We start from the raw sequence: 26,196 nt of genomic DNA, 5'->3' as shown, positions 1-26,196 counted from the left end.
ACAGAGACTGAACAAACACAGGGGTACAAATACATTGAGGGGAAATGAGAAACACCTTGGACTAATGAGGGACAGAGCAAAGACAGGTAGAGCAGATAACAAGAGGGCAGGAGCAGGGAGGAGACAACAGCAAAAGCACATGGCACAAGAAAACAAAGGGAAATGGCCACCATAGAGGGGAAGAAACAGACACTCATAGGGACAAAGGGGGAATCCATGACAGAACCCCCCTACTAATGCACAGCTCCCGAGGTGCGAATAACAAAGGCCATAAAAGTGGGAGCCAGGGAGGAGGGACCGGGACACATAGGAACTAACAGGGGACAGAACACCAGACTGGGATCATATACTAAACCATGAACGGGACAACTACGAAACAGACAGGAAACTAGACAAGAATACACAGGAAACTGGACAGGGGAACGGACAGGAAACTTGTCAAGACAGGACATGAGACTGGACAAATGGCTGAAGGGGATACTGGACAGTAGACTGAGCATGGGATTGGACAGGGGATGGGACAAAGGACAAGACACGAGACATTAGAAGTGGAGGGAGACAAAACAGGAGGCAGGACAGGAGACAGAACACAAGACAAGACTGAAGACAAAAGTGGAGAGAGAACAGGAGATACAGGAAGGAAGGCTGGACAAATGGCAAAACAGGAGTCTGAATTAACAGACAAGGAGACAGGGACAGACAGGGTTACTGGGGTAGGGACAGGGGCATTGACAGGAACAGGTACTATACAACCAGACGTATGAACAGGAACACTTGTGGAAACTAGTACAGATATATACATGGTGACAGACAAACAAAACTATGGACCAGAGACGGGACAGACATGGGGAACACAGAATTAAGACATTCATGTGGGCAAAGGAACTGGGTGGCCAACTGAGCAGGGAACTGGAAAGGTGAGGAGAATGGTACTTGAACAGTGAGCTGGGGAAAGGTTGCAGGAGCAGGACACTGAGAGGCTGTCACTGGATGCTGAAAGGTCAGCATAGGAGGGGGCCCAGGGTGCAGGAACTGGGAACATAGGGGCTGGAGACACTGAGGCCATGGGCAGGTCTGGAGATATGGAGGCTACCGGCAGTCCAAGGAACTCAAAGGCGCCATCCTCGGCTGCGGGCTGGGCCGCAGCGCCGTCCTTACCAGGGAACAACTGAAGCCAATGAAGCAGATGGTAACCCTCCTGAAGTCTGACCTCATTCTCCTTAATAAGCTCCTGCAAACTCACTGCTTCCCTGTGTGATCTTACATTCTGTAACAGTGGAGGCAAGGAGGCAGGATGCAAATGCGAGTTGCTTTTATTCAAAGTAGAGTTAACTGAGTCCGGAAACTGAAAAGCAGAAGCTTGGAAGAACAGACAAGTCCATAACAAAGACACCTACAAGTTACAGCATACATCCACAATGCAAGACAGAGACTGCCCAAACACAGGGGTATAAATACACTGAGGGGAAATGAGAAACACCTGGGACTAATGAGGGGCGGAGCAAAGACAGATGGAGCAGATAACAAGGGGGCAGGACCAGCGAGGAGACACAAAACAAAAACAACAAAAGCACATGGCACAAGAAAACAAAAGGCGCATGGCCACCATAGAGGGGAAGAAAAAGACACACTCAGAAGGAGAAAGGGGGAATCTGTGACATAGAGGAACTCACTGATTTGGATTTCTTTAAATTTTTTCATTTTTTCATTTTATTTACTGTCCAAAACCAGCAGTGAACCTACACGTCTTTTGAGTTTTTATTATGGTGTTGATAATGGTAAAATAGTTTTAAATCTATCATAAATGAGTCATTGGGCACTATATTGCCTTACCATGCTCTGCGCGCATCCGATTCACTATGACTGCATTAAAAAATAATTTACAATTTGTCATAAAACAATGTCTCAGGCATCAGGAAGGGTCTTAATGGCTATTTCATGTAATAACTTTCTGTGAGGAAACGTTTAGAGCTATTGAATGTCTGAGACCTCTAGTACCCGTCAATACCACTGTGAACAACTCTGACTCGGAAACGGACCATATTCACATTACGCAGAATCTCTTTTTTTTTACATGTAAACCTATACCTGCTTTATTGAAAAAGTTGAAGATCAGAGACATTTAATCATCTGAAAGTGAATGACTGTCTTACAGAAAAGTATGAACAGGCAAGAATCAAAGCAGGAAGAGGACGTTGAAGATGATTTTGCAAAAAGGCCCAGAAGAACCTCAACAGTGGTTGAGATGGTAAGTTATCTGTTATTTTCTCTCGTCCTTGACTCCCTGTTTCTCCCCTTATTCTAATAGCTCATGGCTTTCCCCAGCCATGATGCAGCTAGATCATTTAAGACAGACGAAGGAGAGATGGAGGGCATTCGTACTGCACTGCTTTGACTTTTTTCCTAATATAGATAGATAACTTTAGAATCCTTCTATGTGAGATAAACTCTGCAAGAAGTGTGACAGCACTAAGACACTACTTCACCTCTTTAACACACTACCAGCCTAAACGTCCACTTTTTAAGAAGTACTGCTTAGATATTCACAGTCTTGCTATCGGGTATAACGATACATTCACCCCAAAGTTTGATTCGCTTCATTTACTTGTTGTTTGGGGTTCAAATAATGCAAGTACATGAGCATATCTAATAGATTGCCCATTTTCCACAGTGATTTCACATTTTGGGAACACTTTATTTTAAGGTCTGCTTCTTAACACTTAATGAACTATTAGCAAGCAGTTAATAATGCTTTACTAAACAGATACATATAATTTAAAGGTATGCTTAGAAGTGTGATGTGAATGTATTTATGTATTGTAGTAATACAGTATTTTCTAAAATAGTTCTTAACTATTCATTGACTAATAAATTAATTGTAAATAAATTGTCATAAACAGGCATACTTTAAATATCTGTAAGTGACATTAATCAAGGAATATGAACGAGTAACTTATGATTTATCGGTAATTTATCTGAATTCACAGTGATGTGCATGTATAGTAAATGCTAGTAAAATGGTCATGTTTCACAAATTGCAGACGCTTGAATGGCAATTTTACAGTAACTTACAATACAATTTGCAAAAAAAAAGTCTTTCCAAATTACAGTAATTAATTAATTTTATGTTGCTATGAAGTCTGGGTGCGATATAGGAGGCATGTAGGTTGGTGGCTTTGTTTGGTGTGGTCCAGCACTCGTAGTCCATAGAACTGGCAGGGGTTGATATGCAGGCAGGCAAAGCAAAAAGAAAAGACATATTCGAAAACCAGAAAGACAAAGCCAAAGTCAAAACAGGAAAATAATATAAACGAAACCACGCCTCAGAAATCAGTAAATACAACAGAGACTTTGCAAACAACTAAATCAAACAAAGTGGTATATAAAAAAGTGATCTACCCATCACAAGACTTCTTCAAACGTTCTTCAATATTATCAGCAAAATGTAATTAGATCTCTAAAATCCCTAAATGCATCATATACACCAATCAGGCATATCATTATGACCACCTCCTTGTTTCTATGCTCATTGTCCATTTTATCAGCTCCACTTACTATATAGGTGCACTTTGTAGTTCTACAGTTACAGACTGTAGTCCATCTGTTTCTCTGCATACTTTGTTAGCCCCCTTTCACCCTGTTCTTCAGTGGTTAGGACCCCCATGGACCCTCATAGAGCAGGTACTATTTGGGTGGTGGGTCATTCACAGCACTGCTGTAACACTGACGTGGTGGTGGTGTTGTTTGCTGTGTGTGTTGTGCTGGTCTGAGTGGATCAGACACAGCAGTGCTGCTGGAGTTTTTAAACACCTCAGTGTCACTGCTGGACTGAGAATAGTCCACCAACCAAAAATATCCAGCCAACAGCGTCCTGTGGGCAGCGTCCTGTGACCACTGATGAAGGACTAGAGGATGACCAGCACAAACTGTGCAGCAGCAGATGAGCTATCGTCTCTGACTTTACATCTGCAAAGTGGACTGACAAGGTAGGAGTGTCTAATAGAGTGGACAGTGAGTGGACACAGTGTTGAAAAACTCCAGCAGCACTGCTGTGTCTGATCCACTCAGACCAGCACAACACACACAGCAAACAACACCACCACCACGTCAGTGTTACAGCAGTGCTGTGAATGACCCACCACCCAAATAGTACCTGCTCTATGAGGGTCCATGGGGGTCCTAACCACTGAAGAACAGGGTGAAAGGGGGCTAACAAAGTATGCAGAGAAACAGATGGACTACAGTCTGTAATTGTAGAACTACAAAGTGCACCTATATAATGAGTGGAGCTGATAAAATGGACAATGAGCGTAGAAACAAGGAGGTTGTCATAATGTTATGCCTGATCGGTGTAAATACATTTATATCACATTTTTAAGTTTGCTTGCAAATGAAGTAAACTGGAGCCATCTGCATGTACTACATTTTTCGCAGGTGCCGCAGGAGCTAGAGGCACACTCTAATAATCAAATGACAAAGATGTATGACTGGCCAAAATGAGTGGACAGTTTGTGTAGGCTACCACTTTAATTTATTGTACAGACACATAATCTTTATACAAGTTTTCTATATTGAAATGTGCACTGCCTGGTACCTTTCTACTATGTGTTTTGGTACGACCAAGAAAATAACATTTCTTACCTCCTCAGGCCAAATAGTTGGACCCTGCCTACAAAAATGCTTATTTTTCATGCGACAGATGTTAATAGGCTGTTTGTTTCTTGTTGTCCATGAAGAGTGATGCATCCATGGACTGCCAAGGACAAACGAGCACTGGGGAAAAGGTCTGCAGTGCAAATTTAATAGTGATAGTTTACTCAAAAGATTTTTAATAGGTATCATTTTCCATATTTGCTAAATAAAACTTTTACAGCTGTGAGTACTGTCTAAAAAAAACTGTTCCTGTCTTTATCTATTACTCATACTCTCTCAGTCCTGTAGACTCTTTTGTTTACTGATAAGCATTGCTTTGTGGGTGTGGGCATGTGCCTCATTAAAAGGCTTTAGAAGAATACAAAGCCTACACCACCTAAATTTAACCTTTTCAGTTTTAGATCATTGTGAAATAATGTCATTTTCATGCTACTACAGCAAGTATTTTGCTACAATGTGTGTCCTGGTAGAGATTATATCATAGTATAATTAAGATTACTGATGATTTTGGTATATATATATATATATATATATATATATATCTCACAGTATAGTGTATTTATGTATGGTTTTATTCCATTTGAATGCGTAAGTAAACCTTTTTTGTAGATTAACAATGGTGTATTATTCTGAATGTCTCTTCACGTCTAATAAAAACCTCTTACAAGAAGTAAAACTAAAATATTTTAATTGGATGAAATAGTAAAAACAGAAATGAGCAATATACAGACAGAGGTTAATAATGCTTTCTAACCCTCTCAAGATACAGGTGAGTGTATGTAAAGCTCACAGCATCTTCTCTGAGCACAACAAAAACTGTGCTGAATGTTGTTTTGTGTCTGAAAGTATTTGTCTCGTGTGTTTACTTCAGTACAGACTCAGCTTAATATCACTACACACCCTGCTGATAAGCTAATATAGGCTATCAAAATATACTAATTATTCTTTTAATGCTGGTAACATTTTCTGATGAGGACATTAGCCAACTTTCGTTTGAATTTTCCTGTTCCACCTTAAATTCTGCATAATAACTGCGGCAACATTTAAGGTGGAACGGGAAAATTCAAACGACAAGCTGGTGAATAAGCTGACTAGTCAAGTCAAGTCAAATTTATTTATATAGTGCCTTTTACAAGAATCTGGGTCCACGCCCCCAGTGAGCAAGCCTTGGCGACAGTGGCAAGGAAAAACTCCCTCAACAGGAGGAAGAAACCTTGAGAGGAACCAGACTCAAATAGGGGAACCCATCCTCTTCTGGTGACTAAAGTCTTGTAGTTTTAATACTGGCAAGATTTTTTGATGTGGTGATTTAAGCTATTAAAATATCCTACCTAGAGGTTTTATGTGTGGAGCTACCTATAAATATGTGCTACAGTACATTGCCACAATTCCTCAGAACTCCGGCCCACTGGGAATTCTCCTGACCCCCGATTACCCACTCTGGCATTGCCACTGAAAAAATAAAACTGTCTCCTCAAGCCAGGTTTAGATAGTTTGAACTCACATGCAAGCAGTGCTTATTTTTCATGGAACATATTTTGACAAGCTGTTTATTTTTGTTTTAGCCAGAAAAACCGGCTTCACCTGTTCCTAGCTTTGCGTCCATGAAGAATGAGGCATCCATGGACTGGCAGGACAAGTTTTGCCAGGGACAAACGAGCACTGGACAAAGGTTAGCAATGCCAAGGTGTAAGACAAAAATAATATCAAACTTGAAAATTGTTTCAATAGTTATAAATTTACTTTGTTTGCTAAAACAAATTTCAACAGTTGCCAGCACTAAGAGACTTTCCCTGTATTGATCTACAGGTCATATTCTGTGTACCCTCCTTTGTTTACTAAAAATATTACTATATGGGTGTGGGTGTGTGTACCTACATTAAAAAGGCTTTAGAAGCACAAACAGATTCAATGGGCAACACCATAAAAACTTCAGTTTCAGTTAAGAAGTTACAGATCATAGTGAAATGTTTCCATTGTCATACTATTACAATGGGTATTGTTACAGATTACAGACAACAACCGTTTTTATTTTCAGATATTATTACTAATAACCCTCGAGCATCGGCTGAAACCAATACCAGTCCGATATTTTGTTGTTTCTTTAAAAACTACTAAGCGTAAAAATTAGCTCTTTTTAATTGAAGCACTTAACAGTTAGCATCTTTATTAAGAGTCTGCGTATAAGAGGCCTTGGTTGATGGGCGGGAATAAACGCTTTTAACAATAACAATAAAGTACATGTTCCAATTGTTTTGGAGTCTCCTCATTTGGATGATACATTTCTTTTCTTCACCAACATTGATAGAATGTATTTCAGTGGAAATTTGCATGATTTATAAAACCAGAAGGGAACTCTTAGTCTTTGTATTTGGAAGTTGACGTCTTTGTGGAGAAATGTTGTTTTCACAGCAGGGGGTTCAAACTATGTTGTTTGAACACTCACTTCAGCTTTTTTGAAATCTGAAAAGTGATGTGTAGAATAAATTGAAAGGAGATCAACTGTATTAGAAAGGCTGTGATAATTTCATTGAAAAATGTGATAGTTAATGAGGTCTTTCTGTGTGTTTTGGTTATAGTACTGAAACAGGGAGACCCCAATCACCCACACCTAGCTATATCTCTATGAAGAGTAACATGTCATTGGACCCACTGGCAAACTTTAAGCAGGGAGAAAAGAAGAGTGAGGAAAGTTGGCCAACCTCAGTTACAGCACCACAGGGATACACCCTGCCAGACCCCACTGGTCACCAGGAGGACAGACTCTGCCCAGAGCACGACATGCCAATGGAAGTGTTCTGCAAGACAGACCAGACCCTGATCTGTAAACAGTGCGCAACTCTGACACACAGAGGCCACAAGAAAAGTTACACGATAAGAGCCAGGGTAAGAGATCAACGGCTTAGATTCAAGAAATATTGTGTAGTAATACAGGCATTGTATGTTTTATATGGTACACGTAGGTGCCAACTATGAGTTGATACATTAGGTTGTAATCCCCCCATCCCCAAGAACTAATTAAGGGGTATTCCTCAAAGACGCAGCTGCGTGACTGCTACAGCTTGCAGACATGGGTTATTCACATATACGCCGTTTGTGATGCTGAGTGGAGCTACAGTGAAGTTCTAAAGATATCCTTTATTCAAACTGATAAACAGTCAATTCAACCCCTTTGCTCAACAATATATGACTCTTAAAAGTGCATGGTACATCTGTTTATCCTTGACAGCATTCTGTCTTGTGATTGGGCAATAGTTTCAAGCAAAAACTGTTTGCAGGATGAGAAGTTTAACTAGTTAATTTCAATTATAAATTAAAGAATTTGCATTTTTAATATATTTTTTTAGTTTTTTGTTTCATTTTCATAGATTTCTATTGCTTATTTTCCTGTATTTTGCTGTGGTATGTGCGGCTCCTCGTCTACTTTCTAAAAAAGTTCCCCCCAACAATTAACCCAAGTTGGTGCCCTTGATGGTGTACCGCATATTTTGAAGACCAGTTTCAAGACTTACTAATTCATTGGATGCAGAAGAACATATCATGTCAATTCTGTGTGATTTGTTACCATTCTGAATGAATGCCGTGGTCCAGTCAGTAGCTGAAATTTGCATGCACTGTGCTGCAAAGTGCTGCTTTTGCATTTATTTTACTTTTTAAAAATGTTTGATGTGAATGATGAATTATGAATGACTGTTTTTGTGGTGTGCAGCACAACAATACATTTTCCATCAAGCTATCATTCTAGCTTTAAAGAAAAGGTTCGGTGAAAATCTACTTTACACAATTTTCCACCAGTTTGAGTGGGTTCAGAGAACTTTTAGGGTTGTATTGAAAGATAGTGACTATGAACTTTCAGTTTTTGTCAGCAAAATTAGCCTCACTGTTCTAGTGTTAGCTTCGTAGTATAACTTTCTGTATGCTAATCTGATAATTTAATTAGCAGAAACAAAAAAAAAGCTCTGAAATAGGCAACTATGCTTAAAATGCCACACAAATCACCTTTAACAGTGTAATGCTTTTTGTTAAGTGATGAGGTGGTCTGTTTCTCTTTTACAGTATCATGTTATCTCTCAGACAACATAGACTCACAAGAAGCTGTTTTCTGGCCAAAGAAATAATAACAAATGCGAAAAAAGAATCAATGATCATAGAAGCTAATTATTACAGAAGTGATAAAAAAATTAAACAGCTCTCCCTTAAGTATCTGCACCATTGTAGGTTTTCAAAAGTTCTTCCGGTTTTCTAGATACACCATCAGAAGGAGGGTTTTTTTCAGGGACGCGGGAAGGTGTTTTAAGTTGGGTTTCTGAAATTTTAAGCAGTATTTACATGACTTTAACGGGAATATCATGCATAATACTAGTAATAATTTACATCAAACAGAGTCATGGCACATGTCCCAGCATAACATGGCAAGAGACGACAATATTCTCATAACTAACACATCAGACCGCTGATGCACACCCTTTTCTGCTTTATCTGATTCGGGCCAGACTTTATGCAGTAAGCTAAGTGGTGTCCAATCAGATTATTGATGACTAGTTGTGTCACTTTCGTAGTCACACACTCAATTGCGCACAGAGTGGAAGATATCACAGTTGATAAAAAAGGAACATATTCAAAGGGACATCATTACATGTTTTTTTGTTTAAAAAACAATCGCTTTTGGGCTCAGAAATGACCTACAGCTCTGTAGCTGTATGCCCCAAATGGCCAGCAGGGGGTGAGAGAAGCAGTTCGGCTCACGGTTACATGGTTAAATTAACAGTGTATTTAAAGTACATGAATAAAATGTAAAAATAGAAACTCCATTCTAAAACAAGCAGATATAGCTCTTTACTACATTCAAGTTCCCTGAAACCCTGAAATCTGGGGGTTCTGCCATGCCCTCAGCACTTCCCACGTCCCTGGATTCCTAGTCTGTAGACTGGTAAAGCATTCTAGATATTACTGCAGCACTGCTGTAGGTCACGAGTAGGCATTTTTAAAGCAGATAAAATTTTTCAGTTTGGCCAGAGTGCCTCTTTAATCATTCTTTTTTGCTGCTGTGTTTTTTGGTTACAGGTCCTCCAGGAGCTCAACACAGTGTCTTTACTTGAGCAAACACTGAACAACATAGACAAGAATGAGTTTCTGAATTATCTGTGTCAAGATTACCCCGAATGCTTTGAGTCTCCTCAGGAGGCTCAGGAAGTCCACAAAGTATCTGAACTTGTTCTGGAGAGCTTTGGCTCAGAGGCTGCTCTAAAGATAGCCTTAAAGTTCATGCTGGAGAAAGGTAGGAGAAAATCTTCAGTATCTTTGTGTGATTGTGTTTGATATCTTTGAGATGTGACGGCCTGACTAGATAAAAATAAAGCACTAAAGTTTAGGAAAGCAGAGCATTTGCAGTTTTGTAGAAAGAGAAAATAACAGATACATCAAATGGGTTTGTTTTTTGAAATCACAGCAAAATAACAGTGTTATCATCTAAATAGCCCTGGCTAAATTAGCAAGATATTTAAACATATCGCTTTTCAGGTTTATTTCTACATCTGAACCAAAAAGTGCAGATAGATGTTCTGTGAAGGATTTAAAGAGAAATTCCAAATTTTCTGCTCAGTTCGATTATTAAAATATGAAGAAAGTCATTCAGAGTGGAATATGAAATGGTACATTCTAGAGAAGTGTACAGACTTTCCTTTACAATGGTGATAGGAACCAGGGTTCGTGATGTCTACAATGTAAACGTAGCCATTTTATTTTATGTCCAAATGTACTAATGTAGGGGGGATACATGCAGGAAATGCCCTGTATGATCTCCCCACCATATATGTATTAAAAATCTGTTTAAGGCCAACAGCTTATCTCAAAACTATTGTAAAACAAGATTGTGTAATAGATTTCTGAGATAGTTTTTAGAGGCATTAAAGGTTTCAGACAGCACCTCCGCTGTACAGAAAGATTTCTCCATAAATTTCCCTAGAATGCATGTTTCACATCAAACGACTCTGAATGACATTGTTTACATCGTAAAATATATATGCAGGAATTTTGAGAGATTGTTAGAATTCCCATTGAAGTTACACGAGGGATGAACTCGTGTCATCTACTATTACTGAATGAAATATTCTTTCTGCAGGGAAGCACCTTAAGAATGTACAGAATCATCTAAAGTCTAAACTACAAGATCATCTTAAATCTAAATTTGAGTGCATACATGAGGGAAATGCTCTACAAGGGAATAAAGTCCTTTTAAATGAGATCTTCACAGAACTACTGATCACAGAAGGAGAGAGTGGAGGTGTCAACAAAGAACATGAAGTCAGATTGATCGAGGAAGCATCAAAGAACAAAGGCATTCGAGAGAACGCGATAAAATACAACGACATCTTCAAACCTTTGCCTGGACAGAGAAAACGCATCAGAACTGTGCTAACGAAGGGCATCGCTGGGATTGGGAAAACAGTCTCTGTACACAAATTCATCCTGGACTGGGCAGAAGGGAAGGCAAATCAAGACATCCACTTCATGTTTCCACTCCCTTTTCGTGATCTGAATTTAAAGGGAAATGACAAATATAGCTTAATTCAACTTCTTCACCAGTACTTTCCAGAATTCGAAGAACTACAGACTATTAGGAGTGAGGAAGTAAAGACTGTGTTTATCTTCGATGGCCTGGATGAGTGCCGACTTCCTCTTGATTTCAAGAACAATGAAATGTGCTGTGACCTGACAAAGAAAACCTCTGTGGATGAGCTGCTAACAAATCTCATTCAGGGGAATATACTTCCCTCTGCTCTTCTCTGGATTACCTCCCGACCAGCAGCGGTCAGTCAGATCCCACCTGATTGTGTTGACCAGGTTACAGAGGTCAGAGGATTTAATGACTCTGAGAAGGAGAAGTACTTCCGGAAGAGGTTCAATGATGAAGGCCTTGCTGACAAAATTGTTGCACACATAAAGTCTTCACGGAGCCTCCACATTATGTGCCATATTCCAGTCTTCTGTTGGATATCTGCCACAGTTCTGGAGAAAATGTTAGATAAACCAGACTGTGAAGAAGTGCCTAAAACTCTGACTCAGATGTACACCCACTTCCTTCTCATTCAAACGTATTTGAAGAACAAGAAGTACCATAGACTGATTCAGGATAACATAGACCTGATGGAATTGGACAAGGAGATGATCACAAAACTGGGGAAGCTAGCGTTTCTGCAGCTGGAGAAGGGAAATCTGATTTTCTATGAAAAAGATCTAACTGAATGTGGAATTGATGTCAGCAAAGCATCCGAGTACTCTACAATTTGCACGGAAATTTTCAAAGAAGATTTTGGATTGTACCGGAAGAAAGTCTTCAGCTTTGTGCACCTGAGCATTCAGGAGCATCTTGCTGCAGTGTACGTGCAGCTCAAATTTGTGAATGGCAACATTAACATACTGAGTCAAGACCCAGAGTGTCAGAGTAGTGCAGTGAAGATGTCAGATTTGCACAAGAGTGCTGTGGACAGAGCCTTACAGAGTGAGAATGGACACTTTGACCTTTTCCTTCGCTTTCTTCTTGGACTCTCACTTGAGTCCAATCAGGTTCTTTTGAGAGATCTACTGTCAAAAAGTTGTGTGGAAAGCTTTGAGGAAACTGTGGACTACATTAAGGAGAAGATCAAAAATGAGTTCTCAGCAGAAAGGACCATCAATCTGTTCCACTGTCTGAATGAATTGAATTACAACTCTTTGGTGGAAGAAATCCAGAGTTTCTTGAAATCAGGCAGGCACTCCGAGACAGAGCTCAAACCTGACCAGTGCTCTGCTCTGGCTTATGTGCTACTAACTTCAGAGGATGTGATGAACGAATTTGACCTGAAAATGTGCAACACATCCCTTGAAGGGTATCGGAGGTTGTTGCCAGTTGTCAGGACTTCAAGAAAAGCTATGTAAGCTTTTATTATCTACTCAATATTATACCATCAAATAATTATTGAGGGTTATTATGTACAACGAAATATAACATCTTTTATGATATATTGTAAACCAATATTATGCATAATCAGGAAAAAATTCTACTACAAATAGCGTTATAGGTCGTCTCTGTGATCTATTGTATTTTAACTGAATTCTAACCATCCACAGTCTTGCTGGGGTGAACCTCACAGATGAATCATGTGAAACTCTAGCTTCAGTTCTACAATCATCCAACTCACACCTGACAGAACTGGACCTCAGCTTCAACAATCTGGGTGATTTAGGGATCAAGCTTCTCTGTGCTGGGCTCTTACATCCACATTGTAAACTAGAGAAACTGAATCTCAGCCACAACGAGCTAGAACACATAGGAGTGAAGCTGCTTTGTGACTGCCTGATGAGTCCACACTGTAAACTGCAGATACTCGGGTTTGTATTTAAATTTAAATAAACATAATAATTGAAGGGGATTTCAGTGCTTTTCTAATTAAAAGTATATTAATCTTTGTCATATAGGTCTATTACGAATAAGGGACTTTCAAATTATAGTAATTTTGAATTATAGATTAAAACATGATTAAAGATAAATGGAAAAAATATTTAAAAGAGATGTAATGACATTTGTTACATAGCATTAAAATGGCAAAAATTCTTTTTTTTTTCAACAAGATGATAATTTTTACCATCTAAAAAATGTCAGGTGGTAAAACCACACATAACTAAAAATGTTTAATTTTAATACTTACTGAAAACCCTTACTGAAGATGTGTACAAACTTGGACATCTGTATAAACGTTTGTCCTTTATCTCAAGGTTATATTAAAGTCCTTTGTTGTAGGTTATGGTGCAGTACATTTAAGGAAATCTGAATGTATGTACAAAAGTTTTGCAATTAGTTAAATACTTTTAATACGTTTAATAAACTGTTATAATATTAAAGGTTTTAAACATAAGACCATGCCAAACTTTAATTTAGTATTCTATATAACCAAATTAGTTTTTATAGTAGTTTACCCAATTTACATATATAAGTGGATGGTAACACTGTCTGGCATTTTTGTAGACTTTAGGAGACATAAATGCCTAAAATGAATTTTATTTTGATGCACTGAAAAGTATTTACAGAAAAGAGATATTGAAGAATCATGTGATGTATGTCATTTATTGGCAAATTAATTTATAGAACAGTAGTTGACAATACACATATACAACCACTGTTGCTACTGTATATGATCTATATCTATGTTATTTACAAGCTTACTCAACCTACTGTTTTTAAATGACTTCAGATTTTTCCCTTTTTCTGTTTGTAGTTTGTCTGGCACTAACTTCTCAGACCGATCTTGTGAACTGATGGCCTCAGTTTTACAGTCTGCAAACTCAAACCTGAAAGAACTAGACCTTGGCTGCAACAACATGAGAGATTCTGGAGTGAAGCTGCTTTCTGCTGGACTAATAAGCTTCTGCTGTAAACTAGAGAAACTTGGGTAAGCTCAAAAGACTGTTCATTCAAAGCTAATTGTCAGCAGACAACTAAATATCTTCATAGAAAACATCAAACACTAAAAAGGAGCTATAACACACTGCATAAAAGGAGAATATTCCTTCAGAAGCAGACCATATTGACCCTATTATTCTATAGGTTGGACAGATGTGACCTGACGCATGAGTCTTGTGAAGCTTTGGCCGCTGCTCTGCAGTCACCCAGCTCATCTCTAAGAGAGCTGGATCTCAGCTACAATAAGCTGGGAGACTCAGGGGTGAAGAACCTTTGTGAAGGACTAACACATGCAAACTGCAAGCTGGAGAAACTTGATCTCAGCTACAACATCCTTGACCATTCTGGAGTAAAACTTTTAAGCGCTACACTGATAAATCCGGACTGCAAACTGAAGAGTATAAGGTTGGAAGGATATTCAGTCAGTATAGAATCAAAATATTACTTTTGCAGCTGACCAGTTAATAAAAAATTGCTCTGTGCATAATATTATTTTGTGTATTCCAAAGCAGATGAAAACACTATATGATCACTTAATAATGGTTTGTTCATCTTTAGACTTGCTGATGTCAGTATTCCAGAAGAGACATGTGAAACTCTGGCCTCTGTCCTGCAATCAGCAACTTCACACCTAAAAGAGCTGGATCTCAGCAACAATTATATTGGAGATTCAGGTGCGGAACTGCTCTGTGCTGGACTTAAGAACCTGAACTGCAAACTTGAAAAACTAAGGTAAATATTCTATTAATATGATCTTGCTTGTGGATGCTCTTAAAAACTGCTAAGTGGACCCAAAATGTTTTTTGGAGTGATTCCACAAAGGAATTACTTTTCCTGAAGGATCTTGATGGTTCTTCTTTGGTTTGTGCCACAAAGAACAAGTTTTGGTTCTATGAAGATCTCAAAACAGTCAAAATAATTTTAATGGTTCTTCACAGCAGCTTTTCAAAAAGCTTCTTTGTAGAACCTCTCTTTAAATAGTAACTCAAATTCTCAACAGTTGTGTGTAATCTAACTGCTAAGATGTAAACAAAGTCATTCAGATTGGTTTGAAGTGAAATGTGTTGCTCTACAGCCAGAATTGATCACAGTGGTGGTGACAGGAACCAGATAGCTGAAGCAAAGCAAATGCTTTTAAAATCTTCTTTACAGAATGCTATTACATGAATACATTGCTTGATGACTTTGTTTTACGATAGTGTTGTGATAATGTTTTGGCCTATAACAGATTTTTAAAAAAACATTTCTGACAGAGAGGTACATGTAGGTAGTTGTAAGGCAAAAATAGTGTCAAAAAATGATTGTTGAATTTACAAATTTATTACCCTTACCAACATTTCATATAAAATTTTGATGGAAAATACAGTGCTTGTATTTGTGTTGTAGACATCTGGGATCATATTTTGTCTTCTTTGTTGTCATGGCAACTTCAGTTAAGACTTAAGTTAGGACAGAAGCCATTACAGAACAACAGTTATTAAGTCTATAATCATATTTTCAGATAGGAAAACGGTGTTACAGAAACATCCTAAATTGCCAAAATATCCTAGACATTTTCTTAACTTTAAGATAAACCCCAGAGCATCTTAACTTCTGTTTAACCATCTGTTTCTATTGTTTTATGCAGTGTCAGGCAGCACAGTTCACTATAACCAGCATAAAGATGCTACATTTTTCTACATTCAAAACGGTGAGACAGAGCTAAACGAGTGTTTATTAGGAGGAATAACGTTAGTGCGCTCAGCTAAAGTGTTTGGAAATGAAACTTCAAATGAGTAAGTTAAGATTTCCTAACTAAGAAAAGATGCTGTAAGATAAGATAAGATTCTTAATTAAGATTAGATTTGCTTCTGTAATACGAATGTGTGAAAAATGTTGTATTGACCTGTCAGATCTTAAGTTAAGACAAAAAGATAGGTTTCTGTAATATGGCCCCTGACCTTTTGTTAATATCACCACCACTTTGAAGAATTGTGTCAGTGATTTTCTCTACAAATCTCTACCTTAGCTGTCTAATTCCATATCAAGCTCTTTGAACAGGTTTGTCTCAATGATAATTGTGCATGAATGTTTTAAAAATCAGAGGAATCACTCTTTAAAAAGTTCTTTATGGATTCCTTGCTTGTTTCTTTAGATTCCAATTCGAAATGTCAAACCTATGTGTAAATATAGTAACCAGATTAAACAATTACCAAATTCCTAACAATGTGTGTGTGTGTGTATATATATATATATATATATATATATATATATATACGCACAGACATATATATATATATATATATATATATATATATATATATATATACATACATATACAGGGCCGTAATTAGGCAGAAATGTGACCTACATCTCATAGTGAATTAAATAACTGCCAAAGATGAGTAATAGCTTCTTCCTTCGGGTTTTTTTTTTTACCAAATCATTACTCCTTTTTTACCCATCCATAACTGTCATGTACCTTTTCTTTTCATTTGTTCCCTCTATATCCCTCCGTTATTTCATAAACTGACTCCAAATACCCTGTTTATTTAAGCTGAAAATACATTTTAAAACCTACACTAAATTCAATTCTAGTTTCGATTCTATTTGTTTTCATTTACCTCTCTCTCTCTCTCTCACTCTCTCTTTCTCTCTCTCTGCTTATGTCTAATGCATCTTTGTCCTCACTGATAACTGAAAAAGCACACATTAAATATACGTTATAAAAGCCTGTCTCTACCAAAACCCCAAAATGCCGTCTGATGTACCTTCTGATTACTTAATAAAGCTAGCTACACGATACTGTGCCATTAATTTGCTAGTTAACAGTGAACTTTCTCATGCTAGCTGTAGTATGTTATGAGTAGGTAACACAGTACAGCTTTAATTTCTCATCTAATCACTAATCTAGTGGACTACAGAGGCTGTAGCCTAAACTAAGCAGCTACTGGAAGTAGACTGATTTAGCCAGCAACATTACAAGCAGTCCAAACAAAAAATGAATTACAGGGTTTGCATTTTATATATGTATGTGTCAATGTGTGTGTATATATATATATATATATATATATATATATATATATATATATATATATATATATATATATATATATACATACATACATACATACACACACACACACACACACACACACACTGGAGATCAAAAACACTTTTTTTAAAATAATGTAATCTTCATTGGTCAACATTTGAAGGATTTTTTGTAAGGGGTATACCATGCCACTAGAACAGTGTTTTACAAAATAACCAAGGTACTTCAACATAAAACCTTTATTTTGCAGAAAACACAATGATCAAAATTATAGAACAGCAATGACTGTAGCACAGAGAAAGATTACAGCTAAATTTTCTGAAGATTACAACAGTCACCAATCAGTAGGAGCTGTACAGGCCGTTGCTTTGAATGACTTCAGCACATCTGTGGCCACAGGACATCACTAGTCTCTCACACTGCTCTGGTGTGATTTTGGTCCACTCTTCTTGCAGTCTCTTCCACAATTCGGTGACTGTTGTGGGTTTCTTGGCCATAACTTTGTCACCAAGGATTTTCCAGAGGTTTTCTATTGGGTATCAGACCTCTGGGCTGACCATTTAATTGTTTCAGTGTTTTCAGTTTCAAGGAACTGCTTTACCCATTTTGCTGTGTGACAGGGGGCACTGTCCTGCATGAAAATTGCTGGCTGAAAGAAACCACGTGTTGTTGAAGAAGGTTCTGATACACACTTGCATCCACTCTGCCATGTAGCTGTATGAGAGGTCCAACTCCTGCTGCCAAAAACATTCCCCAAACCATGACACTTGCTCTTCCACCTTTCACTGACTTCTTTACACACTTTGGGTTCAGTCTTTCCCCAGTTTGTCGATGAACATCTGACCCAAATAAATTAATCTTGCTTTCATCACTAAAGTGAACTCTGGACCACTTCTCCTCTGACCGCACAACATGCTCCTCAGCAAAGGTTAGTCTTTTGATTCTTTCTGCTAATGAGAGGTTTGGTCACTGCAGAGTGGGCTTTCAGTCCAAATGCTCTTAAACGTCAAGCCACTGTATGATGAGACAGTTCCTTACCCTGTTCAGTGCTGGACCGGTGAGCAATTCCAGCTGCAGTGTTAAACCGATTACCCATGGAGATTCTCCCCATTATCCTGTCCTCTCTTGCGTTTGTCTTTTGTGGGCGACCAGCCTTCTTGGTGGACTTGAATGAGTTTGTGATGTTGTAAGGATGCAATACTCTAGAAATCACAGACTTGGAACGACCAACTTCTCTTGCTATGGCTGATAGGGTCACCCCTTTGGCCTTCATCTGGACAACCTGCTGCTGGAGGGTTTCAGTCACTTTGGAACGGCTCACCATCTTGCAAAGTCAGTGAAAACTGGAAGTTAGGCTGCCGGTTAAATAGGGTTTGTCAGATAATTAAGGAAATTAGCACCAGGTGCCAGATTAACACCAATAACTTGCAGGTATCTGAAAGTGTTCTCTAAATTTGATCAGTGTTCTTTTTCAATTATCTCATTTAAGTTTTTTTTTACTGTGCTTTAGAATATATATGACTCATGAAATAAGCTTAGAATACTGCTCTTTTACTCCTGTTAGGACAAATTCACATAAGACTACACAGTGACCTTGACATTTAGGAAATGGTGTGTTGTTCTCTAATTTTGATCTCCAGTGTGTGTGTGTGTGTATATATATATATATATATATATATATATATATATATATATATATATATATGTATATATATATACACTCCTGATCAAAATCTTAAGACCAGTTAAAAATTGCAAGAATTTTCACTTTGCACTATTGGATCTTAAGAAGGTTCTAAGTAGAGCTTCACAATGCTAAAAGAAGAAATAGCAAGAGACAAAAGATTTTGAGCAGCCAATTTATTAAAAACAACAAGTTAACTGAAATAGGCTGTTCATCAGCTGATCAAAAGTTTAAGACCATGTCTCAAAAAAACCCAAAACCCCCCCAAAAAACAAAAATTGAAATGTCAAAAAAAGGACTCAGTAGTGAGTTGGTCCATCATTATGGTTGATCACTTCAAACAATCGTTTAGGCATGCTTGATGCAAGTTTTTCCAGGAGGCTAGTGGGAATGTTGCTCCAGGTGTTGAAGATGGCTTCCCGAAGGGCATCCACTGTCTGGAACTGATGTCCATTTTTGTAAACTTCCCTTGCCATCCATCCCCAAATGTTCTCAATCGGATTTAGATCTGGGGAACATGCAGGATGGTCCAAAAGAGTGACGTTATTCTCCTGGAAGAAGTCCTTTTTGTCAGTCGGGCATTGTGAACTGCAGCATTGTCCTGTTGAAAAACCCAGTCATTACCACACAGAAGAGGGCCCTCCGTCATCAGGGATGCCCGCTGCAACATCTCCACATAGCCAGCTGCTGTTTGATGCCCCTGTACGACTTGAAGCTCCATTGTTCCATTGAAGGAAAAAGCACCCCAAATCATGATGGTGCCCCCCCCCCACTGTGCCGTGTAGAAAACATCTCAGGTGGGATTTCCTTGTCATGCCAGTAACGTTGGAAGCCATCAGGACCATCAAGGTTAAATTTTTTCTCATCAGAGAATAAAACTTTCTTCCACCTTTCAGTGTCCCATGTTTGGTGCTCCCTTGCAAAGTCCAAACGGGCAATTTTGTGGCGTTGAAGGAGACGTGGCCTTTGAAGACGTTTTTTGTTTCTGAAGCCCTTCCCTCGCAGATGCTGTCTGATGGTTATTGAGCTGCAGTCAGCACCAGTAATGGCCTTAATTTGGGTCGAGGATCGGCCCGTGTCTTGACGAACAGCCAATCGGATCCTGCGGCTCAGTGCCGGTGAAATGTTTTTGGGTCTGCCACTTGACTTTTTTGTTCCATAAGCCTCAGGATCTTTTAAAAAATGCAAAATGACTGTCTTACTGCGTCCAACCTCAGCAGCGATGGCACGTTGTGAGAGGCCTTGCTTATGCAGCTCAACAATCCTACCACGTTCAAAGTCAGTGAGCTTTTTTGCTTTTGCCATTAGGAAGTCTTGCCAGTATGAATTCTTGACAAAAAATGAATTGGAATCCAAATTTCGCGCAGATTTTGGCTTTTAAAGGCCGTGGTCTTAAACTTTTGATCAGCTGATGAACAGCCTATTTCAGTTAACTTGTTGTTTTTAATAAATTGGCTGCTCAAAATCTTTTGTCTCTTGCTCCTATTTCTTCTTTTAGCATTGTGAAGTTCTACTTAGAACCTTCTTAAGATCCAATAGTGCAAAGTGAAAATTCTTTCAATTTTTTAACTGGTCTTAAGATTTTGATCAGGAGTATATATATATATACATATATATATATATATATATATATATAGTTTGCATAGTTAATAAAATGTTTATTAACTACTAAAATTTTAATGTTTAGTTAATAAGAAGGAAATGCCACCTTTTGGTTTACAACTGTTACTCCAAATTGATATAAATGAACATGGAATATAGATGAACATGAGTGCAAGGATCAACGATTACATAATTTATTTGTGTTCTTTTTTGTAGTCTGCGCTGGTGTAATCTCACAGACAAGTGCTGTTCGGATCTAGCCTCAGTCTTGAGTTCCAACTTCTGCTTGAGAGAACTAGAGCTGAGAGACAATGATCTGCAGGATTCAGGTGTGAAGCTACTTTGTGCTGGTCTTAAGGATCCACGGTGCACACTGCAGAGACTTGGGTAATCATCTAAACTACAATATCAGCCATATTACATATAAGTCCTTTATGAATGAAGTCTAATCATTTCTTTTATCAGTCTTTCGGGATGTTGTGTTACAGAAGAAGGCTGTTCTGCTCTAAGTTTAGCTTTGAGCTCAAATCAGTCACAGCTAAAAGAGCTTGACCTCAGCTACAATCACCTGGGAGAGTCTGGAGTGAGACAGCTGTCCACTATACAGGATGATCCACACTGTAAATTGGAGAAATTGAGGTGAGCAGAATAAATATTAAGTGTGTAGTGCTCATGCATTCTTACATGTTCCTCTAAAAGAAGCTTCTAAAGTAATGGAATTAAAGAAAACAGTTCTTTTTGTAGCTCTTAAAGGCTTTTTAGAACTACCAGTTACCATCAAACCTGCACCTCGAAACATATGCTCACACAGAGCTTATTTCCAGCATTCTTGGTCTTGTGTTCACATGATCTTGAACACCATGCTTTACCTCTTTCTGCAGGGTAAGCATGAAATCAACTCAGATTTAAGTAATTTAATCAAATATTTACCCCTGTGATTTTCTTATCAGATGAACTAGGACAGTGTTGGTTCTGTGTGAAATGTTGTGACTCTGTGTTGAGCTGCTGGAATCACCATTACTGTGTTGTAGTCTGTGCTGTTGTAATCTGACAGATAAATGCTGTTCTAATAGCATCAGCATTGAGTTCCCACTCACATGCAAAGAATAATGAAATATCTTGATAGATGCTGATGATGTTACAGTGGCTAATGGCACCATAGAGATAATTCAGTGGTTACAGCTCAGCTCCAAGTTGGCATAATGTAAACCTTGAAAACCTATTAGAAATGTCTTTCTTAGCAGCTTCAGCAGCTTAGCCAAACCAGTGGCCTATGGCTCAAAATCTTAACCAACAAGGATATTTTACAATCACAATTTTTAAGACAAGCCTGAGATGCACTAAAATATAAATGCATTGATGGCTTTGGGTCATACTTCTTAGCAGTTACGTATTGAGAAGTGTCTTAACAGCATTTTTGCTGAGGGCTTGAAGGAAAGTATGACCCCATTTCCAAAAAAAAAAATGCCATAATCTGCAAATCATTTAAACCCTGTATTTCACTGAAAATAGTACAAAGACAACATGTCACATGATGAAATTGAGAAATTGTATTGTTAAATATATGCCCATTTTGAATTTGATGCCAACAACACGCTCCAAAAAAGTTGGGACAGGGGCAACAAAAGGCTGGTAGAGTTGTGTATTGTAAAAACCTGGTGGTTAATTTGCAACGGTTCAGTAACACGCCCTCAGGCGGCACTGCATTAAAAACAGACATGATTCTGTAGTGGAAGTCACTGCATGAGCTCAGAAACATTTCTGAAAAACACTGTCTGTGAAAACAGTTCATCACTGCATCCACAAATGCAAATTAAAACTCTAAAACGCAAAGAAGAAACCATATATAAACAGGACCCAGAAATGCTGCCACTTTCTCTGGGCCCGAGCTCATTTAAAATGGTCTGAGGTGAAGTGGAAAAGTGTCCTGTGGTCAAAAGAATCAACATTTGAAATTCTTTTTGGAAATCATGGACACTGTGTCCTCCAGGCTAAAGATCACTCAGCTTGTTATCAGTGCACAGTTCAAAAGCCAGTATTCATGATGGTATAGGGGTGCATTACATTAATGCACATGGCATGGGTGACGTGCACATCTGTGAAGGCACCGTTAATGCTGAACAATATGTACATTTTTGGCAACATATGCTGCCATCCAGATGACGTCTTTTTCAGGGAAGGCCTTGATTATTTCAGCAAGACAATGACAAACCACATTCTGCATGTATTACAACAGCATGCCTCTAATGTACAAGAGTCTTGGTGCTAAATTGGCCTGCCTGCAGTCCAGACCTGTCACCACTGATAACATTTGGCGCATTATGAAATGAAAAATACAAAAAGGAGACCCCAAACTGTGACAGCTGAAATCACAATATCAAGCAACAACAAGAAAACATTTCACTTTCAAAACTATAGCAAATGGTCCTCCTCAGTGTTGTTAATAGAAGAGGTGATGCCGCCCAGTGGTAAACATGCCCCTGTCCCAACTTTTTCGGAACATGTTGTTGTTATCAAATCCAAAATGGGCATATATTTTTCAAAAAACAACACAATTACTCAGTTTCAACATCTAATATGTTGTCTTTGTAGTATTTTCCTTTAAAAACAAGTTTACATGATTTGCATATCATTGCATTCTATTTTTATTTACATTCTGCACAGTGTCCCAGCCTTTTTGGAAATGGTATTGTAGAACTATTCCTGTAAAGTGGTTTCTTGTAAAAGCAAAAAAAAATCACATAGATATGGCTTTCCTGCTCTTCTTACAGTGTGGAACATGGTGGAGAATGCAGGAACAAACCAGGACTCAAGAAATGTAAGTGTGCTATCTGTTAGTGAAATCCTAGCTTGCTTGAATTCAAGTTATTACTTGAATTTTAGTCATGGGAAGAAATATAAAATATTAATATTAATCTAAAAATGTTAGTGACTACAACTACTAATAAATTCTGAAATGACAGCTCTTGGTCAGTTACGATTTCAATGACGATGCCTCAGTCATCTGTGATTGGAAGTCCAAGAGAGCATAATGGGTCTTGCTGTCTCTGGGTATGTAGGATGGCCTTCCTGCTACCTTAGGGTTGCCACCTCAGCCCTGTCAAATTCCTGGACACTAAATGAGTGGCTTGATTTTTTACAAAACTCATTTAGCCCTTACCCTTCAGTTTTGTGCGTTCACGCTTAGGGGTAGGGTGTCCCAATTTTTGTTGCAGTAGAGGAGTAGGGTGAAGTGTTAGGACTACATGGCCCTTCAAACAGAGGTTTTTCAGAGTCACTCCAAACAGTGTTATGACAGAAAACGGCAAGATGGCTGCACAAGCGACCAAAGAAACCCACAAATGTGAGTATTTTCTCAGTTAAAAGTATGATAACCATGGTATTATCTTAGTTTAATGATGTTTCAATGTATATGGTCCATTTCTTCAAAACAAACATAAAAAATCACCAGTTTTTATATGAAGTTTACTCTGCTTGTTTTTATCCAAAATTAAACAATTTGCACACTTTTGCTCCAACTGCGCTTAGCTGTCCAAAGACATTATTAGTAGCAGTATTAAAAGATGGTTCCTTTGAGTGCATTTGTACACTGTACCATGTTACACACACTGATGATGCGTTCTAAGTCATTGATTTTCCACCATGGAGGGTAGGATTTACTATTGATGCTGACCAAGGCCTGTTGATTTCAGTAACTGAAGTTCTAATGAGTATAGTAATGACCCAAAAAGGATTGTACAGACCTTTGTAATAAATTAGTGAAGAATTGTGTGAGATTATGGTCCCCTTTTTCTTTCTGTCATACGTTTTAATATCTATAACAATTGTCTGTAATGTTATAATCTGCCTGATTAGCCTTTCTACCTTGTGCTTTGTTCTGGGCTGCTTGGTCTGCAGACGCCTGTGCAATCACACTGGACCCGAACACAGCACACAGAACCCTGTCCCTGACTGGGGTCAAGAAGGTGACAATGACGAAAGGGGAGCAGCCATACCCTGACCACCCAGATCGGTTTGAGTACTATGCCGAGGTTTTGTGCGGAGAAACCTTGAGTGGTGCTCGCTTCTACTGGGAAGTTGAGTGGACTGGAAATGTTGTTTACATAGGAGTGACTTACAAAGGGATCAACAGGAAAGGTCGTGGGAGAGATTGCAAACTGGGAATGAATAACAAATCTTGGATTCTATTCTGCTCTAATGACTATGGGTATTACGTCAGTTACAATAACAAGGAAACTGTTGTATCTATGCCCCCCAACCCCACCAAGAGAATGGGGATCTATCTGGACTGCCAGGCTGGCACACTTTCCTATTTTATTATTTCTCCTGACAGAGCATACCACACCTATACGTTTCACACCACCTTCACCGAACCCCTATATCCAGGCATCAGGGTTTACAATTACGATGATGCAGTCACATTGTGTGATCTCGAATAAAACATATGCACACATTTAGGTGTACTCCTAAAAATAGAGGTGCCTAAAAGATATGTTTGGAGTGATGCGGTAAAAGAACCACTTTTGGTTCCATAAGATCTTTGCAGTGAGAGATTCCTTATAGAACCATTATTGTAAATGTGATGTGTGAGTGCAAAGATGGTGAAAGAACTTCCACATAATGTAAAGTGTATATTCCAATTAAAGTTTTTTCCTAGAACTATACACCTAAGCCAAATACCATTTACGAACCTTTATTTTTAGGAGTGTAAAGTGCTGTGAAAGGTGTGCAGAGCACTGAATTGTTGAAACTATGGCTTATTTTATCTAAATGGGATAAGAAAGCTTGCCACAACTTTGTCAAATTCATATAGATTCTTCAAGCAATGATAAAATGTTTCTAATGCAGTGAGTGTAAGTAAGATTATGCTTTTTCCAGATTAGCAACATCAAGCTAACAACCAGTACCATACAGTTCTGACTTTAACATGGGTAGCTGAATGAATTCAAGTAGTATTCCTGCGGTGACTGTGAAAGGACTGGTGGATATGTCCAGAACACTTGATTGTGGTAAATATGGAGGTCCACTAAGAATGTAACGGTGGACAGGTGCAAATCATGGCAGCCTTTTGTGTCACAGAACGATTGTGTCAATGGTGTAGCTCATGAAACATGTAGTAATTTTAAAATTAATAACATAATTGTAATCGCTGTAATTTTCTACATGTAGCGTAACTTTGTAACTAAAGTGGCAGTTGAATGTGTTTTAGAAAATCTCAGATTTTAGTGATTTTGTAAGTGGTGAAGGAAGTTAATGTGCTGTGTTGTGTGTGTGTGTGCTTTGAAGTTGTATTTTAGGCTGCCTATTGTTGTCTTTCTCCTTATATGGTCATGTTGTCACACCTGTTACTTGTCCTGTATACGCTGGGTCTAATCTTGGCATCAGTCCAGCTATAAAGGTGTGACAGCCCATTGTATAGGGGGGCTGGCTGGATGTCTGGAACCTGCGCGCGCAACAAATAAACTTCACCTGTCTAGACAACAGATCGAGTCTCCCGGGTTTGGATTCTATCAGTGGTGTTACAACTTTCCACATGAATTACATATCAACATTCATAGCCTGTTTACCAACACAGTGGTAGTGCTACTATTTCATAGCCATTCATTTTTTTTTTTGAAAATCTGCACAAAAGACGGAAAAGCCTCTCAGACTGAAATACCCATGTATATGGTCTGAAAAGTGAATGAATGTATTGTAGAGGTAAAATGTATCTACAATCCACATTTTACTGTTTTATTCTCACTTGCACACAGAATGAAATTGCAGATCATGGCATCAACGTGG

At 38.4% G+C, this 26,196-nt stretch overlaps 1 protein-coding gene across 1 annotated transcript; it reads left to right on the top strand.

Annotated features, from left to right (window-relative positions):
• Positions 1 to 2,161: 2,161 nt before the first annotated feature.
• Positions 2,162 to 24,851, top strand: LOC118802221 (NACHT, LRR and PYD domains-containing protein 12-like). The gene is made up of 13 exons (XM_036562712.1): positions 2,162 to 2,248; positions 6,219 to 6,325; positions 7,233 to 7,539; positions 9,718 to 9,931; positions 10,775 to 12,566; positions 12,763 to 12,961; positions 13,933 to 14,081; positions 14,237 to 14,497; positions 14,651 to 14,824; positions 20,629 to 20,799; positions 20,878 to 21,051; positions 23,184 to 23,230; positions 24,310 to 24,851. Exons 1-13 carry the CDS (start codon positions 2,162 to 2,164, stop codon positions 24,849 to 24,851), a joined length of 4,224 nt encoding a protein of 1,407 aa, XP_036418605.1.
• The last annotated feature ends 1,345 nt before the right edge of the window (positions 24,852 to 26,196 follow it).

This window comes from Colossoma macropomum, unplaced genomic scaffold (genome assembly GCF_904425465.1).
Source record: "Colossoma macropomum unplaced genomic scaffold, Colossoma_macropomum, whole genome shotgun sequence".
Taxonomy (NCBI): Eukaryota; Metazoa; Chordata; class Actinopteri; order Characiformes; family Serrasalmidae; genus Colossoma; species Colossoma macropomum.
Note: the sequence above shows the minus strand (reverse complement) of the source record. Positions and strands in the feature narration are given on the sequence as shown.